Source organism: Felis catus, chromosome E1, assembly GCF_018350175.1.
Source record: "Felis catus isolate Fca126 chromosome E1, F.catus_Fca126_mat1.0, whole genome shotgun sequence".
NCBI classification, from domain to species: domain Eukaryota; kingdom Metazoa; phylum Chordata; class Mammalia; order Carnivora; family Felidae; genus Felis; species Felis catus.
The window spans coordinates 41,313,051-41,330,950 of NC_058381.1; the positions used below are offsets into that span (position 1 = coordinate 41,313,051).

Consider the following 17,900-nt stretch of genomic DNA (forward strand, 5'->3'; position numbering starts at 1 on the left):
GGAGAAAACCAGACCTTTCCATTGACCTCTGTATTGTCGGCCTGGGGCTACTCCGGACGAACAGGGGGGGGTGGCGCTACCTTATCTGGGGCTTGCAGGCGGGTGGTAACCTTCCCTTAACCACCCCTCTCTCCCCCCCACGCTTCTAGGGCCGGAGGGCCGCTGTCACGTTTCCTCTCCCAACCCCAGCATCGTGCCTCCCCCAGCTACCCCCGCCCCCCGACAGGTTTGCTCACTCTTAGTGCGGGAGGACACACGGCCGCCTCGCACCCGGTCGACTTCGGAATGAGCCTCCGGGCGGTGCACCGGGAGGCGAGGGAGAGGAGGGCCTGCGGCCGGGGGCGGGGCGGCCGAGGTGAGGGGCTGCGCACCCGATTCCGCGCGGCTGGCCGCTCCGAGGGGGCCGCCCTGGGGGGATGAGGGCGGGGCCGGGGGCGGGGCTGCAGGACGGTCGAGCCGGGACTGGGGCCCCTGTAGCTCAGCCCGAGCGCTGCGCACCCAGCCAGTCCGCCTGTCAGACCGCCTCCTCTCCAGCCGCCCGGCTTGCTGCCCTGCGGCGCCGGCCCTTCCTCATGCTGGCACCCCCGGCCTCCGAGACTGCGGTCCCCATGTCCCAGGCGGAGGCCGACCTGGCCCTGCGGCCCCCGCCGCCTCTCGCTGCCGCGGGGCCGCCCCGCCTCGGGCCCCCTCCTCGCCGGGCGCGCCGCTTCTCCGGGAAGGCTGAGACCCGGCCGCGCTCTTCCCGTCTCAGCCGCCGCAGCTCAGTCGACTTGGGGCTGCTGAGCTCTTGGTCCCAGCCAGCCTCACCCGCTCCGGAGCCCCCTGAGCCTCCGGACTCCGCTGAACCCGGCCCCGCGAAAAGCCCACCGCCTAGCTGCCCAGAACCCCCCGAGGGCACGTGGACCGGGGGAGCCCCCGCGAAGGCTGCAGACTCAGCGCGTCCAGAGCTAGCAGTCTCGGCAGGAGGCCCGGGGTCCCGGGAACCGCCGAGGGTCCCCGAAGCCGCGGCTCGGGAGCGGCAGAGGGAGCAGGAGGAAAAGGAAGACACGGAGACCCAGGCAGTGGCAACGTCCCCGGACGGCCGATACCTCAAGTTTGACATCGAGATCGGACGTGGCTCGTTCAAGACGGTGTATCGAGGGCTGGACACCGACACCACGGTGGAGGTGGCCTGGTGTGAGCTGCAGGTGCGGCTGGGCACCCCCTCTGTGGCACCTGGGATGGGACCCTTTGGAGGTCTGGGGATGAGAAACCTAGGGGACAGCAGCAAGGGAGAGATCTATTTTTCCAGTCAAATGTCTGGACACTCCTGCCCCACCTTGCTCTGATGATTAATGAATCTGACTGATTCTGGGCTGCAGAAGGAAAAACTGAGGCAGGGGGTACATGGAAGCTCCCCTATGGGTTGTGGACATTTTAACTTTGAAGTCTCTGTACTCAACCCTGAGAGGTGGAAGATAGGATGCTAAATCGGGGAGGGAGCCAGTTTGGATCTGAGGGGGACCAATTTCCCTCAGTAGTAACAATCTCTTCCTTTCCCGTTCCCCTTAGTACTGAGACACTCAGTGTGACCCTGGTCCTCCTCCTTCACCCTGGATCTTTGCAGATTAGGAGGCTGGGATGATGGAAGCTAGAAGCTGGGGCAGGGTCCTCTCCATTTCCAAAAGATTTAGAGTGGTGGTAGCAGGATGGGGCCCCCCCAGGCCCCTTCTGGAACAGTCAGACTTCTAGACTTCTCCACAACTGGGGGAGGGGGAGACAGAGAGTTCCAGCCCTGGCCTGAACCCAGTCCTTCTCCTCATCCCACTGTCTACCTGGGCTCTCCCTTCCCAGACCCAAAGGCACTGAACCCAATGGGCTTTAGGGGGATGTTGGTGTGAAGGATTTCTTCTCATGGAGGGAAGAACCCAGTTAAATCTGGGCCAGCAGCAGCTTTGGGCAGAGCCTGGGTAAGGGTCCTCCCCTCCAGCCCTGGCACTGGGCTCGCCCCTTGCGCCTGCCAGTGGCGCGCCCTAGGCTGTAGGCCAGGCAAGGAGAGGCAGCCAAACCAATGGGGTGGGGGGGCGGGTGGCGAGGGATATGAGAGGGGGGCGGGACGGCCAGGGGCAGGGGGCGGTCTCCTGGTCCTGGATCTTTCTCTCTCTCTCTGTAACTCCCTCTGCAGCCCTCCGGCCTCCTGTCTGGATCTAGCAGTGCCCAGTTTCTGGGGCCAACCCCGTTGAGGGCCCCAATTCTCTGCCCGCTGTCAGCCTGCTGCCCGCCTGCTGCCTGCCCGCTGCCAGCCCCTGGGGCGTCCCCTCCCGCCCCATGGCTGGCCAGGGAGGCCACAAAGGCGCTATTGAGCTCAGGGCTCCTGGACGGGGCTGCATAAAGGCCCTTGTGTCCAGCGGGGGGTCCAGGGGCGGCCCCAGGCCCAGGATGGGCGTGTCCTTGCAGCAGCCGGAGGGGGCGGACCGAGAATTCGGGGTATACAGCTCCTTGGGCGAGCGATGACCTAGCCCCATTCGCGACCTAGGCCCTTCCTCGTTTCTGGGGGGGGGGGGGGGGTCCTGGGCCTGATGTGATCTTGATTCCCACCCATCCCCTACCCCCACAGACTCGGAAACTCTCTCGAACGGAGCGGCAGCGATTCTCTGAGGAAGTGGAGATGCTCAAGGGGCTGCAACATCCCAACATCGTCCGCTTCTACGATTCGTGGAAGTCGGTGCTGAAGGGCCAGGTTTGCATCGTACTGGTCACCGAACTCATGACCTCCGGCACGCTCAAGACGTGAGCTCTGCGCCTGGTGATAGTGTTGGTTGGTGGGTGAACTGGTGGTGGGAGGTCCCCACTCCTTCTGGAACTTCTCCCAGGCTCCCCAAACTCCAGATTTAGGTCCAAAATCAGGCTCTCACCCAGCCCTACTGCATCCCTGCCTTGGTGAGTGGCAGTGTCTACCCAGCACTCCAGCTGAAACTTGGGCGTCTCCCCAGATGCCTCCTTTGTCTCCGCTCTGTACATCCACCTTCTCCACCAGTCTGTCTCCAAGGCCCTTCTTAAAATGCCCCACTCTGCTTTCCTTGTTCCATGCGCTGCCACCTCAGTGGTCTGGAGCCCTGCAGCAGCCCCCTAAAGGGCCTTCCCCCACTCTGCCCTCACCTTTCGGAGCAGTCCTGTCTTCCCGCAGTCTGGTCAGCCTTTCTCCATTCCTTAAAACCCCTTAAAGGTTTCCCACCACCCTCAGGAAAAAGTCCACACTCCCTAACCTACTCACAAAGTCCTTAGGATTTAGCCTCCTCTTGAGCCTTAATTCTACAAAAACTGAATTCCCAGCACCTCCTCCCACCCTGCCCTATCACCGCCTGCGTGCCTTGGAGCACAGTGTCCCCTCGGCCTGGAAAGTCTCCATCCCTTCCCCTTTTCACCCTTGAACCCCTACTCATCCTTCAAGATGCAACATAAAAGTTATTTCCTTTCCAAAGCCCTCCCCCACGCCCAAGGCAGTTAGTCATCCCTTCCGGCACCCCCACAGCCCCTTGGCGCAGCCTTATCTGTGAATTTATGCCTGACCCATTTTGTAATCCCGGGTCTACTACCACACCCCCCACTCAGTTTCTCTGTGGGGCGCACCGCGGACTGAGCTAGAATAATGCTGGGAGAAAATGTGTACCTGGTGGTGCCGGTGGAACTAGGGTAACTTCCCAGTGGGGGTCTCCTCCCCCCCCCCCCCCCCCCGCCCTGTCTCCGCCCCGACCCTGGCTCTGCACCCCTCCCCCAGATACCTGAGGCGGTTCCGTGAGATGAAGCCGAGAGTTCTTCAGCGCTGGAGCCGCCAGATCCTTCGGGGGCTTCATTTCCTACACACCCGGGTACCCCCCATTCTGCACCGGGATCTCAAGTGCGACAACGTCTTTATCACTGGCCCTTCAGGGTCGGTCAAGATCGGGGACCTGGGCCTGGCCACGCTCAAGCGCGCCTCCTTTGCCAAGAGCGTGATAGGTGCGTTCCTCCAGGAGGTCCTTGCTATTCCTACCTCCCCTGCGTTAGAAGAGACCCTGGGGGCCCACTCTCCCCAGCAGGGTCCTTGGAGTTGCACGGAGTTACAAGAGCATGGGGAAAGTGGGGAGACTTATGGCATCCTCTCTGCCCCGCACCCCTCCCACACACACGGTGGGGAAGGGTCCGTTACTAGCACTCCAGAACTCGTGAGGTTGCTCTCCCTCCCCGTCCTCCCCCCTCCCTCCCCCCGAGAGGAAAGAGGAAGCCAGAGGGAGGCTCTGCAGCCTAATGCCTGCTGTGGATCCTACAGGGACCCCGGAGTTCATGGCCCCGGAGATGTACGAGGAAAAGTACGATGAGGCGGTGGACGTGTACGCGTTTGGCATGTGCATGCTGGAGATGGCTACCTCAGAGTACCCTTACTCCGAGTGCCAGAATGCCGCACAAATCTACCGCAAAGTCACTTCGGTGAGAGGGGACGGGGAGGGGAGACAATTCCAGATCTCCTCCCATTTTCCGACCCTTACCAGCCCGCGTCAATGCCCTTTCCCTTAAAGAAAGCAGGCTAGACGCAAAGATGCTCTGGTAAACACTGAAGGATATTGGATGCACACACGCCCTATCCCCTTACTAGCTGTTTAGAATAATGATGTGTGTAGCACTCTCTAGAGTTTGCAAACGATTTCACATCTGATCTTTCACCCGCAGCGTGAGCAGGGCGTCTCGTCCTGCCCTGCGCTTCACAGATGGGAAAACTGGCACACTGGGAGACTTGTTCAAGGTCATACTGTCAATACTTGGGCTGGGATTTGAAATCAAACCGTCCAGTAGCTGTCGCGGTGCCTTTGCGATTGCATGCTCTGCTGCCCCAGACGGGGTGAGGGGCAAGCAGAGAGCTGGGACGCAGAGGCCTGGAGGCCTCATGCGCCCCCTTTCCTCTAGGGCACAAAGCCGAACAGCTTCTATAAGGTGAAGATGCCTGAGGTGAAGGAGATCATCGAAGGCTGCATCCGCACAGATAAGAACGAGAGGTGGGGTGGAGGGGGCAGGGTGGGGGTGGGTTCAGGGGCCGGGGCAGGGGTGGGGGGACGGCGGCAAGGCTCGGCTCACCGCAGCACTCCCCCCAGGTTCACCATCCAGGACCTCCTGGCTCACGCCTTCTTCCGCGAGGAGCGCGGCGTGCACGTGGAGCTGGCGGAGGAGGACGACGGCGAGAAGCCCGGCCTCAAGCTCTGGCTGCGCATGGAGGACGCGCGGCGCGGGGGGCGCCCGCGGGACAACCAGGCCATAGAGTTCCTGTTCCAACTGGGCCGGGACGCGGCAGAGGAGGTGGCGCAGGAGATGGTGAGCAGAGGACAGACTGCCCTGCGCCTGGGCTTGTGCGCCGCCGGTCAGTGCCATGTGGGTGGGGCGCCAGGGTGGTGGGAGGGGCACCCAACCTGCCCCTCTCAGAGCGTCTGGTAAGTGTCCCCCTGGCCCGCGCGCCTAAACACACGCACGCCCCAAGTGCGGGCTCACTGCACATTTCCTTTTCCAGAGCAAGCCCTGGGTCCTCCAGCCTGCCTGGCTCTGCTTCCTGCTGCTCTGATTTCCCTGGAATGCTCTTCTCTCCAATTTATTTATTTTTCTCTTTTCCACCCCCCGCCTTGGTCTTTCTTTTTCCTCCCCTCTTTCTTCCTCCGTGCTCAGAACCAGGAATTTCAGGAAACCTGTCCCCTCTAGGGTCAAAATTAAATGCTTCGTTCCAGTTCAACAGGTCCTCCATTACAGGACCCACCACCATTGGTCCTGTTTTATACCAGGATACACTCCTGTCTCTCTCCTCCACTGGACTATAAATTCCTTGAGGGCAGAGACTGTGTTCTATTGATTTTTCTATCTCTGACAGTGCACGGCACATGGTTGGAGCTCATTAATAATCCCACATTTGTACATGGCTTAGAGCACTTTCACATGCATTCGATTGTTGTTACCAACCCTGCCGGGAGTGATTTTATCCTGATGTATTGATGAGGAAATGGACGGTTCAGAGAGGTTGAATATCTTGTCCAAGGTCCTGAGCAAGTAAGTGGCAGAGCTGGATTTAAACTCAGGCTGTTCAGATCTTAAGTCAGATCACCCTGCCCCACCTCCCTTACATGTGCTGCAAAGTTTGAGATGAATAAGGAGTTGATAAACAGAAGCTGCCAGCGCAGGAGAGGCATGCATGGGAGAGAGAAGATGCAGGACTGTTTAGGAAGGCCTGAGAAGGGGAGAGAGTATGAGGTTCTTGATAGAAGAATGGCAGTTGAAAGTGTGGGGATCCTCTATGGTAGGTCTGGATAGGGAACCTGAGAATGTGTTTTTAAATGTAGCAGAACAGGTGTCCTTAGCACAGCTCAAACCTGACCTAGGATCAAATCTTGATCCATTATGTACAGGGATTCTTTTCTTTTTTTTTTTTTTTTAATGTTTATTTACGTATTTATTTTTGAGAGAGAGAGGGAGAGAGAATGCATATATGTTGGCACACAAGCTGGGGAGGGGCAGAGAGCGAGGGAGAGAGAGAATCCCAAGCAGGTTCCACACTGTCAGCGCAGAGCCTGAGATGGGGGCTTGAACTCATGAACCATGAGATCATTACCTGAGCTGAAATCAAGAGTCAGATGCTTAACTGACTGAGCCACCTAGGTGCCCCCCACTTTTTATTTGAGAGAGAGAGAGAGAGAGAGAGAGAGAGAGAGAGGGAACAGAAGGAAAGGGGCAAAGAGAGGAGGAGAGAGAGAATCTTCAGCACGTTAGGCTTGATCCCATGACCCTGAGATCATGACCTGAACTGAAATCAAGAGTCAGCTGCTCAACCAGCTGAGCCCAACCAGGTGCCCCAAACAGGGGATTCTTGATGATGACACACTATTGATACCTTTAGTTGGGAGACTGTCCTGTGTATTGTAGGATGTTGAGAAGAATTCCTGGCTTCCACTCACTAGATGCCAGTAGCACTGAGGTGTGACAACTACAGGTGTCTCCAAATATTGCCAAATGTTCCCCCTTACCCCTGAGAGCAGTTGATCTACTAGATAACCATGAACTAGTCACGGCTTTACTTATTTCTAAGACAGGGCTAAGCCCACTTCAGAAGGTTGTTGGGAGGATTTAACGATGATAATGTAAAGAGTTGCCAGTTAACGGACACAGTGCATGATCAATAAATATTAGTGTCCTTTCTCCAGGAGAAATATCCCGAGGCCTCAAGAAGGTGTCCTGATGGGTCTTTGAGTGGAGTCCTCACCTCAAACCGTGCTCCTCGCCCTCTTAACTCCAGGTGGCCCTGGGTCTAGTCTGTGAAGCTGACTACCAGCCAGTGGCCCGCGCAGTACGTGAACGAGTTGCTGCCATCCAGCGGAAGCGCGAGAAGCTGCGCAAAGCTAGGGAGTTGGAAGCCCTCCCCCCTGCACCAGGACCCCCACCAGCAGCTGTCCCCAAGACTCCTGGTCCCCCCAGTGTCTTCCCCCCTGAGCCTGAGGAGCCAGAGGCAGACCAGCACCAGTCTTTCCTCTTGCGCCATGCCAGCTACTCATCTACCACCTGTAAGCCACCCCTGACCTTGGGATATGGGATGTGACCTAGGTCCCAGAACCCTTGGCCTCTGCCCCCGCCCCACCCAGAAGTCCAATCCAGCAGCACTGTCACTTACCCTGCCTTCCACAACTAGCCACGAAGCTCCTTCTGGGAAAGAACTCCCACAGCTCCAGGCCCCTTCATGCTCAGGCAGCCCCCCCCCACTCTGCCACCCTTTATTTCCCCTTTTTTGATCCCCTCCCTCCCCCACCAGCGGATTGCGAGACTGATGGCTACCTCAGCTCCTCCGGCTTCCTGGATGCCTCAGACCCTGCCTTTCAGCCCCCTGGGGGGGTGCCATCCAGCCCCGCTGAGTCCCATCTCTGCCTGCCCTCGGTGAGAGGGGGTCATGTGGGGGGCTCCCAGACATTCCAAGCCTGTGACCTATCTTTCTCCTTGTAAAACCCAACCCCATGACCTAGCCCCATGTCCCTGGAAATCCACCACTCTGTCCTCATCTTCCTTAATTCCCTCTGCCTAGTACCCCCAGCATCCTTGACACCATCTCCCTGAACCCCCACAATTGTCTTCCTCTGACCTCGTGAACCTATTTCCCATTTCAGGCTTTTGCCCTGTCCATTCCACGTTCTGGCCCTGGCAGTGACTTTTCCCCGGGAGACAGGTAGGTTCTGGTAGGGGTTGGGGGCAAGGGTGAGACATATGGCGGGTCCCAGTGTCCATTCTGACACTCCTACCTCCTTTTTCTTTTCTAGCTATGCCTCAGATGCAGCATCAGGTCTTAGTGATGTGGGAGAAGGGATGGGACGCATGAGGAGACCCCCAGGGAGAAATCTCCGGCGTAGACCCCGATCCCGGCTTCGGGTCACTAGTGTAAGGAGGGGGCATAGGAGATGGGGAGTAACCTACGGGACCAGGAGGGAACTGTCAGGGGCGGGTGAGGGAGGTCAGCCAAAAAAGGGGAGAACAGTGTGTGACTGGTACCATAGACGCAGCCAGTCTGGTTTCTAATATCAGACTTTGGGGGCAGAGTCTGCTTCTGTCCAGTTCCAATCTGGCCACCGTCATTTGGTTGGAGTGGGGTGGGGGCACGTGATGAGGACAGAGGGCTTGACCTCCTCTCCTCTGCTGACTTTGAATCTGAAGGTCTCAGACCAGAATGACAGAGTGGTTGAGTGCCAGCTACAGACGCACAACAGCAAGATGGTGACCTTCCGATTTGATCTGGATGGCGACAGCCCGGAAGAGATTGCGGCTGCCATGGTGAGGGGGGAGGGAGAGGAGGACAGAGTCTTTGGGTCTAGGATAAGAGTCTCCCTCTGGATGTCCCCTGGTACTGAACTATCCCTTCCTCCCACCCAACAGCAAGGGTTTTTAAAGCATGATGACACTGAAGACATCTGCTCTTGTTTTGAGGACAGTTTTTATTTATTCAGTGAGGTTTGGATCCTCAGCTAGAGCAATTTCAGACTAACATCGGGTACACACAGATGCTGTGGTGAGGTACACGCTAGACACATGATACTGTGGCCATGAGTAAAGGGTGGTCTGGGGGTAACAGGGAGAAGAAGTAGAACTTATTCAAAGTCATGACAGATGGTTAAGAACAGCAGTGAAGACTGAAGAGGGCAGGTCTAGAGGAAGTACAGCATCAGGACAGGCATGGAAGCAGGGAGTGACTTGGAATATGGGGTGGGGGAGGGGGGCTTCATGAGGAGACCACTGCCACTAGAACTAAGAGTTCGTCTAGGAGACTTGTGGAAGCGAGGTTGGGCATGTGGAGGAGGCTCAGATTATAGACAGTCTTAAGAGTTAGATGGAGTGTAACATGGTGAGAATAGGCTTTAAGAAGACCATTCTGCCATGGGAAGTGGGAGAGGGTCGAGGGTAGGGAATCCAGTTGGCAGATGGATACAAGAAGCCACAAATGGTCCAAGGAGAAGATGGATTATGGGGGAAGAAAAGAAGAAAAGGGGAGCATCTGAGGGTTGTTTCAGGAAAATAAGTTACTCTGTGATCCAGTTTTTTATTCTATTTTTTTAAGTTTATTTATTTATTTTGAGAGAGAGAACGAGCATGAGTAGGGGAAGGGCAGCGAGAGAAGGAGAGAGAATCCCTTGAGGGCTCTGCACTGTCAGCACAGAGCCCAATGCGGGGCTCGATCCCACGAACGTGAGATCATGACCTGAGCTGAGATCAAGAGTTAGACGCTTAACTGACTGAGCCACCCTGGCACCCTTCCAGACATTTATTGATGTAATACAATACAAATAATAGATGCTCAGGAAACATTTGCTGAGTTGAAATGATAGGGAGTTAGGGAGAGAGGATATCACGGGCAACTTGGAGCGTGGAGAAGCTAGTGGGAGTAGACCATTAAAGGAGAGAGGAAGTTGGAAAATGAAAGTAGATGTTCTTAGGGGTCATGATGAGCTTGAATGACAGAGAGGCAGGCAAGATCCTCCCTGGGAGCACAACATGGTCAGGCAGGCCTGGAGGCGGAAGTGGATCGAGGAGTTGTCAGCATGGAAGGGAGAGTGAAGGGAGACGAGCTTGAGAAGCCAGAGGCAGAGAGGGTCTGAGAGTGGGTCTCAGTGGATACCCCCATTTCTGGGATGGGTGAAATAGGTCATCAAAGGACACAGAGATGGAGCCTGAGAGGTAGGAGGAGCCCCAGAAAATGTTAGGGAAAACTGAGGGAAAAGAGAGTTTCAAGGAGGTGACGTGGGGTAAAGCCTGAGGCGAGCCCACACTGACTTTTGTCAGGAGAAGGTCTTTGTGCGAAACCAGCTTCCCTGGAGTGGGGGAAATGGATGCCAGCCTCTGTGGTGAAGGAGTGAGGGGAATGCGAGAAGCATCAGGCTTCGGGAACTCCCTTTAAAGCTTCCCCTCCATCATGTCACTCACCTTGTATCCAGAACAAAGACAAGATATCACTCGGCACACCGGCTTATCATCTTCCATCAAGCCACTTGACCCTTCAAGAATCTTTCCTCCGGCCACACTGGTGTCTGAATGGTCCCCTGACGAGGCTGGCTGCCTTTCCGCTTCTGCCTCCATCTCCTCAGGGGTCTCTTGCCTTGAAAGGCTTCTCTACTAGGCTTTCAAGCACACTCAGATCCCACACAGCCAAAGGGACCCCTCCCCCTGACCACAGGGGTCACCCTCCACGCATCTACAGCAGACTTGGGTCTGCTCTTCCTGCTGTTTGTCCCTACATTTTTTTTTTTAAAGCTTATTTATTTTGAGCAAGAGAGAGAGAGAGAGAGAGAGAGATTGAGAGAGAGAGAGAGAGAAAATCCCAAGCAGGCTCCATGCTGCCAGCACAGAATCCAATGCAGGGCTTGAACTCATGAAACCCTGAGTTCATGACCAGAGTCAAAACCAAGAGTTGGATGCTTAACTGACTGAGCCACCCAGGTGCCCCCTTGCCCCTACATTGTTAATGGCTACCTGTGGTTACAGAGTAAGGTCCCAATTCTGGAAAATGGCCTTTTTTTTTTTAAGTTCTTTTCTTTTAATGTTTATTCTTGAGAGAGAGACAGAGACAGAGCATGAGTGGGGGAGGGGCAGAGCCAGAGAGGGACACAGAATCTGAAGCGGGCTCCAGGCTCTGATGTGTCAGCACAGAGCCTGACACAGGGCTTGAACTCACGAACTGGGAGATGATGACCTGAGCCGAAGTCGGATGCTTAACCGACTGAGCCACCCACGCACCCCTGGAGCATGGCCTTTAAAACTCCCAGCACTCCCAGCTCTGCTCTGGTCTTGACTGTTTTGTGAATGTGCTATGTCCTCTCATACCTCACAGCTGTTAATTCATGCCATTCTCTCTGCCCTTCTCTTCCCGACGAACAGCATGGAACAGAGGAAAGGGTGGGCTTTCACTTAAGACCCGAGTTCAAATTTCAGCTCTGTGATTTACTGATTTGGTGAATTGGGGCAAATTTCTTAAGCTCTCTGAACCTCAGTTGCTCATCAGTAAAATGATAGTACTCATTTGGCAAAAGTGTTCTGATATGATATGTAATTTATGAGAAGTGAGATCACATATGAGATATGAAATTATACGAGAAGTGTCCGTACATGGTAGGTCCTCGATGAAGGGTTGCTTCAAGGCTCAGCTCTGTGTGGCCATCCCAGCTTCCCTTATTCCCCCTGGGTGGCATGACCTGCTCTCTCTTTGGAATGGCATTTAAAAAAAATTGTGGCAGAAAACACATACCATAAAATTTACCATGTTAACCATTTTTAAGTATTCAGTTCAGTGGGGTCAAGTATATTCACTTTGTCGTGAAACAGATCTCCAGAACTTCTTCATCTTGCAAATCTGAAACTGTACCCATTAGACACCTCTCCCTTTCTGCTGGTATTGCATTTGATCTGTACCTTGACCACAGTGCCTTTCCTACCATGGACTGACTTGCAGTAAATCGAGTTGTGTAGATATGTGTCTCTTCTACTAGATCTTGGACTTCTTCGGGACTAGGACTTTGTTACATGCTTTTCTGCATTCCTCACCTAGAACAATGTACCCATACCCACAACAATGCCTGGCACATAGTATGTGCTCCAGTGTTTGTGAAATTGAATGTTACATTTACCATTTATTGCCTTATTTTCACTTAGTGTGTGTGTGTGTGTGTGTGTGTGTGTGTGTGAGTAAGCCTGCATGGTTTATGAGCCCTATGAGAGCAGGAGTTATGTCCAAAAGCATATGATGCAACCATGGGAAGAACTCAGGCTCTGGCTTTAGACAAGTCTGGGGGCAAATCCTGTGATGTTAGGCAGACTGAACTTAACCTTTTTGAGCATTGGTTATCTTAACTCTAAAATGGGGTTGTTGGGGCACCTGGCTGGCTCAGTCAGTAGAGCATGCAACTCTTGATCTTGGGGTTGTGAGTTCGAGCCCCATGTTGGGTGTAGAGGTTACTTAAAATTAAATCTTTTTTAAAAAATCAATAAAATAAAATGGGGTTGTTAACACAGACCCGAGAGAGCTGTTGTTGGTGTTAGATGAGCTCAGACATGTAAAGCATCTGGGCCATGATGCATCCTAGGGATGTTAGCTCCTGTCCTCTAAGGTGTATTTCTCCTCGCACCACATGGTGCCTGGCATACAGTAGATACTTACTGAATACTTATTTTAGGTGGGTGGTTGGCAGAGCAGTGGGGTAAAGGGTTGGTTTTTAAAAACTTTTTTTTAATGTTTATTTATTTTTGAGACAGAGAAATACAGAACCTGAACAGGGGAGGGTCAGAGAGAGGGAGACACAGAATCTGAAGCAGGCTCCAAGCTGTAAGCACAGAGCCAGATGCGGGGCTCGAACTCACGGACTGTGAGATCATGACCTGAGCTGAAGTCGGATGCTTAACTGACTGAGCCACCCAGGCGCCCCGAAGGGTTGGTTTTTAAAGATCAGTGCAGGGGAGAGAGATGAGTGAGATAACAGCCCTCTGTCCCCTTCCTGCTGACCCTTGCCAGGTGTATAATGAGTTCATTCTGCCCTCGGAGCGAGCCGGATTCCTGAGCCGCATTCGGGAGATCATCCAGCGAGTGGAGACCCTGTTGAAGAGAGATACTGGCCCTGTGGAGGCTGCTGAGGACCCCCTGGGCTCCCAGGTCAGACCTCTTAGATCATCTTCGGTGTGGGGGGGGGGGGGACAGACTCTCTGCTCCAGACTTCATTACTCTCTGCCAACACCAGCCCCCGTGACTCTAACTCCTTCATCTGTGTGACCCTAACACAATGGTTCTTACCCCATTTGAGTATCTGATGAAAGCCATGGGCCCTTGTTCCAGAAAAATGTGTTCAATGCATACTTTTCTTTTTAACTCATTATTCTGGTAGAATTTCAGACTTACAGAGAGAAGTTGCAAGAATTGTACAAAGAACTCCTACTCTTTGCCAAGATTTGCCAACTATTACTCTTTTGTCATGTTAGCTTTATCATTCTCTTCTTCTCTCCCGTCTCTGTATGTATGTGCACATATTATTTTTTTCTGAACCATTTGGGAGTGAATTGCAGACATCATACCCCTCTACCTGTAAATATTTTAGCACATGCACTTTTGAGTCCCTTGAAACTCCTCTTTAGGCTCCTAGAAGTTCATGGGCCCTAGATTAAGCCCTGGCTGAACTGCCATCTAAGACTCAGCTCTTCCCCACTGTGACCATGGACCCCTTCCTCTCCCTCAGGTGGAGCCAGCACCATTGCCTGCCCTCTCTGATCCCCTCCCAGACCCATCCCGTGGTATGTACTGCATTCTGTCCCTACTCATCACAACCTTTGCAGCTGCTCCTGGGAAGGGCTTAGGGATTGGGGGACAGGGAATTCAGCACACCTTTCTCGCCAGCAGAGCTCCAGAGCAGCACCTCCCTGGAGCAGAGTTGCTGGGCAGCCTTCTCCACCTCGCCATCTTCTCCTGGAACCCCCTTGTCTCCTGGAAGCCTGTTTTCCCCCGGAACTCCTGTCTCCCCAAGTCCCATTTTCCCCATCACTTCTCCCCCATGTTGCCCCAGTCCTGTCCCATTCTCCCAAGTCTCTTCAAATCTCTCTCCACAGACCCTCAGCTCCCCACTGGCATTTTCCCCCAGTGCTGCCCAGCTCCCTGGCCCTCCCTCTCAGTCTCCACCGAGTTGCCTTCTCCCTTCTCCACCTGCCTTCTCTCCCAGTTGTTCTCAGGTCACCATTACTCCTCCTTCCTTTCCCCACTGCCCCTCTGCTTCCCCCCTTCCGTCCACCACAGCAGCCCCTCTCCTCTCTCTGGCTAGTGCCTTCTCACTGGCTGTGATGACTGTGGCCCAGTCCCTGCTGTCTCCCTCACCTGGGCTCCTGTCCCAGTCTCCTCCAGCCCCTCCTGCTCCCCTCCCTAGCTTGCCCCTGCCCCCTCCCCCTGCTCCTTGTGGCCAGGATAGGCCTTCACCCCCAACAGCTGAGACCGAGAGTGAGGTGAGTAGGAAACCAAGAGGGATGGTTAGGGGAGCTCCACTCTGGATCATTTCCCTTCTCATGGACCCACACTTTGCAGGTCCCGCCAAATCCTGCTCGGCCACTCCTGGGCGAAGCCAGACTAGCGCCCATCTCTGAAGGTGAGGCCTCTGACCACTGACCTTCCCCTGCCACCTTCCACTTAATACCCTGCCAATTTCTCTCCCTTCTTTCCTGACTCTTTCCTTCTCTCTTGACAGAGGGAAAGCCACAGCTTGTGGGGCGTTTCCAAGTGACTTCATCCAAGGAACCAGCTGAGCCTCTACCCCTGCAACCAACATTCCCAACTCTCTCCAGTTCCCTGAAGCCTCCAACCCCTCAGCTGACCTCGGAGAGCTCAGACACAGAGGATAGTGCTGGAGGCGGGCCGGAGGCCAGGGAGGCTCTAGCCGAAAGTGACCGTGCAGCTGAAGGCCTAGTGGCTGGAGCGGAGGAGGAAGGGGACGATGGGAAGGAACCCCGAGGGGGGGGCAGCCCCCCACCCCAGAGCCATCCCAGCCCAGTGTGGATGAACTACTCATACAGCAGCCTGTGTCTGAGCAGTGAGGAGTCAGAGAGCAGCGGGGAGGATGAGGAATTCTGGGCTCAGCTTCAGAGTCTTCGGCAGAAGTGAGTCTGGGGAGGAAGGATAAGAGGTAGACTTGGGAGAGCAAAGCATGTGGCTAGCCCTCATGGTCCTGGTGCTTCCTCAGGCACTTGTCGGAGGTGGAGGCACTACAGACACTACAGAAAAAGGAAATCGAGGACTTGTACAGCCGGCTTGGGAAGCAGCCCCCGCCGGGTATCGTGGCCCCAGCCGCTATGCTGTCCAGCCGCCAGCGCCGCCTCTCCAAGGGCAGTTTCCCCACCTCCCGCCGCAACAGCCTGCAGCGCTCTGAGCCCCCGGGCCCTGGTGAGACCGCAGTGGCCAGGCTCCCTTCTTTCCCAGGTCCCCTTCCCTACTGATCTGGCTTTCTTCCAGGCCCTGGGGATCTGCCCCTTGGTTTGGGGGCATTAGCCCCCCTCTCCCCGTGGCCCCTTCCTTCACTCAGTGCTCTCCCTCCCCATCCTGCACCCAGGCATCATGCGAAGGAACTCCCTGAGTGGCAGCAGCACCGGCTCCCAGGAGCAGCGGGCAAGCAAGGGGGTGACATTCGCCGGGGATGTTGGCAGGATGGTGAGGGCGGGCCCAAGGGAGGGCGAGCCCAGGGAATGGTAACTGGCTGCAGCTTCACCCTTCTCCCATCCTGAAGGTTTCGTCAGTGCTTTTTCTTTTCCCTCCAGTGAATTCAGAACAGAAGCCATGTGTCTCTCCCATACCAGGGCCCATGATGGAGTTCCTGCTCTCAGAATCTGCTGACCAACACAGCTCTGCAAGGAGACCCCAGTACTGAGGAAGTAGAAGGCCAAAGGGGCATGGAGAGTGCTGCTCCATTAGAGAGAAGAGCCAAACACAGGGAATGATTTACTGTGTAGAAGGTGTCAATTCTGCAGCCTACCATCCTCATTCCTCCACCTCCCCAGCCAAAGGTCAACCACTAAGCAATTCCACTCAAGCCCTAATGCTTCTAGAGAGCACACTCCCAGCTGAACAAGTGTAGGGGGTGTACTCACATAGAATTGGCAACAGTCAATTAAAATGCCAAAAACTAGGAATCTGTGATTCTGACTCTGTTGTGTCTTAAGAACTGGGAGTAAAGGCTTGTGGGGTAAGGCAGGGGAAAATTTAGAAGGGACTCTCCTCACAATGGGAGCAAGGCTAGAAGCTGCCCTGCTTTCTGGCTTCCTGCCAACAGTTCATGAGGAAACTGCAAGATCAACCAATGATGCACTTGACCAAGCTAAGATCTCATCTAGACCCCACCTTAGGCCTACAAAGCAAGGTCCAAGTGGAAATTAAAAGAATTTTAATTCCCTCATCTTTCATCTACACCTCTCAGAATGGGTAAAGGCAGGAAAGTTGGGAGTAAGGGTGTATTGTTTTTAAGGGTAGAGGACAAAAGAGTGACCTTCCCTCCCTGGAGACACAGTTTGGTCTCACACAGCCCAGTGACCTACCATGATCTCTCCCTTAAATCAGATGGAAACATCTCATGGAAAAAAGTAATTCTAGTTAAACATTTACAGCTCCCTGGGGCAATGCCACTGCTGCAGCTACTGCTTGTGGAGCTTTCCAGCATGGTCATGCCATCCCTCAGCCTCAACACACTCATCTTGGCTCCAAGAGAGGTGACTCAGTTTATTATTCTCAACCTAACCCCATCTTTTCCACTTTAGGTTCCAACACCACACAGAGCTGCCACCCCACCCCTATAACAGCTAAGCCCCTGGGAGGTGGAGAAGGTAAACCACAAAGTTAGAAAGACCGAGAAAAGCCAAGGTCAAGGTTGTACAACTCTCAAATAAGGAAACATACTATAAGAAGGGCTCAGTGACTGGACACAGTGAGCATGAAGTGGCCAATATTCCCTTGACCAGGCCAAACGCAATAAATCCCTGGCTTCTTGGGCTCATTCATCGTCCAAGGTTGAGGCCAGCAATGCTGTGTGCAGGCTTTGATTTCCACAGGGTCATGGGGCATCATCCACCATGTGAAGGGGCTCCAGCAGGTTGGAGATGCATAGTGCCCATCTGGTTCAGGGTCCCGATGCCCTCTCCATGGCTCGGGCCCGGGCAGCTTTGGCCTCGTCCTCCAGCTCATCTAGGAAACGCTCCTGGGACACGGAGTAGAAGGTGTAACCATCTGGGGAAGTGAGTTCAGGAAACCACTTGGAGTATGCACATTGCCTTCTCCTAGCCTTGTTCCACCACCCTTGTTATTCTCTCACCCTCCCAAATCAGTGATTGGATCTTCTGCCCTCTGCTTTTCTGAGCCTTGATTATTCCGTTATTATTGACAAAGCATATTAAAAGAGCATCTTACAGTGACAAAGTAAGGTACATTAAACGCTTGGGTCAGCATCAGGAATGGCCAAGACTTTCACAGCTCTGGCTCTTTTTACCACCCCCACACTACCTAGTACTCGCCACTGTTCCCCTGTCCCTGCCCCCATATGCCGTCTCCTGAGCCTACAGTTCGAACGGATACAAATAGCTAACACCAGGGCCCCGATGCCCAGGCCGGTCACGATGTTCCGGGTCCGCCGCTGTGGTAGAGTCTTCTGCCACTGGGCGAGCTGCACCTGCCGCATGTACTGCAGCTGCGCGGGAGTCAGCTTCTCTCGAGTTGGGTCGATGCGCTGAGCCACGGGGGCCTTTCCACTCTTAGCATCGAGAGAATCACCAGCTCCTGGCGCCGCCATGTTGCCGCTCCGCCCTTCGTAGCCCCAAGGCGCGGGGCTTGCTGGGAATAGCCGTCCTTGGCCGCAGCAGCGGACTCTGGGAATTGTAGT

The 17,900-nt window shown here is 54.7% G+C and overlaps 2 protein-coding genes across 9 annotated transcripts; one reads left to right on the forward strand and one right to left on the reverse strand.

The window, feature by feature from the left end:
• Nucleotides 1–441: 441 nt before the first annotated feature.
• WNK4 (WNK lysine deficient protein kinase 4) lies at nucleotides 442–16,164 on the forward strand. 8 transcript variants are annotated; one of them, XM_003996903.6, is made up of 19 exons: nucleotides 442–1,187; nucleotides 2,597–2,769; nucleotides 3,758–3,978; nucleotides 4,289–4,446; nucleotides 4,921–5,009; nucleotides 5,106–5,322; nucleotides 7,283–7,547; nucleotides 7,793–7,914; nucleotides 8,142–8,200; nucleotides 8,292–8,409; nucleotides 8,683–8,799; nucleotides 13,022–13,159; nucleotides 13,737–13,791; nucleotides 13,895–14,490; nucleotides 14,570–14,630; nucleotides 14,730–15,138; nucleotides 15,222–15,421; nucleotides 15,588–15,685; nucleotides 15,793–16,164. In XM_003996903.6, exons 1-19 carry the CDS (start codon nucleotides 573–575, stop codon nucleotides 15,793–15,795), a joined length of 3,714 nt encoding a protein of 1,237 aa, XP_003996952.1. In that variant the 5' UTR covers nucleotides 442–572; the 3' UTR covers nucleotides 15,796–16,164. The 8 variants fall into 8 exon arrangements, with proteins under 8 accessions (XP_003996952.1, XP_006940436.1, XP_006940439.1 ...); XM_006940374.5 differs by having other exon boundaries at nucleotides 15,832–16,164; XM_006940377.5 differs by having other exon boundaries at nucleotides 15,588–15,643.
• Nucleotides 16,165–16,727: 563 nt separating this feature from the next.
• COA3 (cytochrome c oxidase assembly factor 3) lies at nucleotides 16,728–17,858 on the reverse strand. Its single transcript, XM_003996904.6, has 2 exons — nucleotides 17,597–17,858; nucleotides 16,728–17,251 (listed from the first exon to the last, which is right to left on the reverse strand). Exons 1-2 carry the CDS (start codon nucleotides 17,808–17,810, stop codon nucleotides 17,145–17,147), a joined length of 321 nt encoding a protein of 106 aa, XP_003996953.1. The 5' UTR covers nucleotides 17,811–17,858; the 3' UTR covers nucleotides 16,728–17,144.
• Nucleotides 17,859–17,900: the final 42 nt, after the last annotated feature.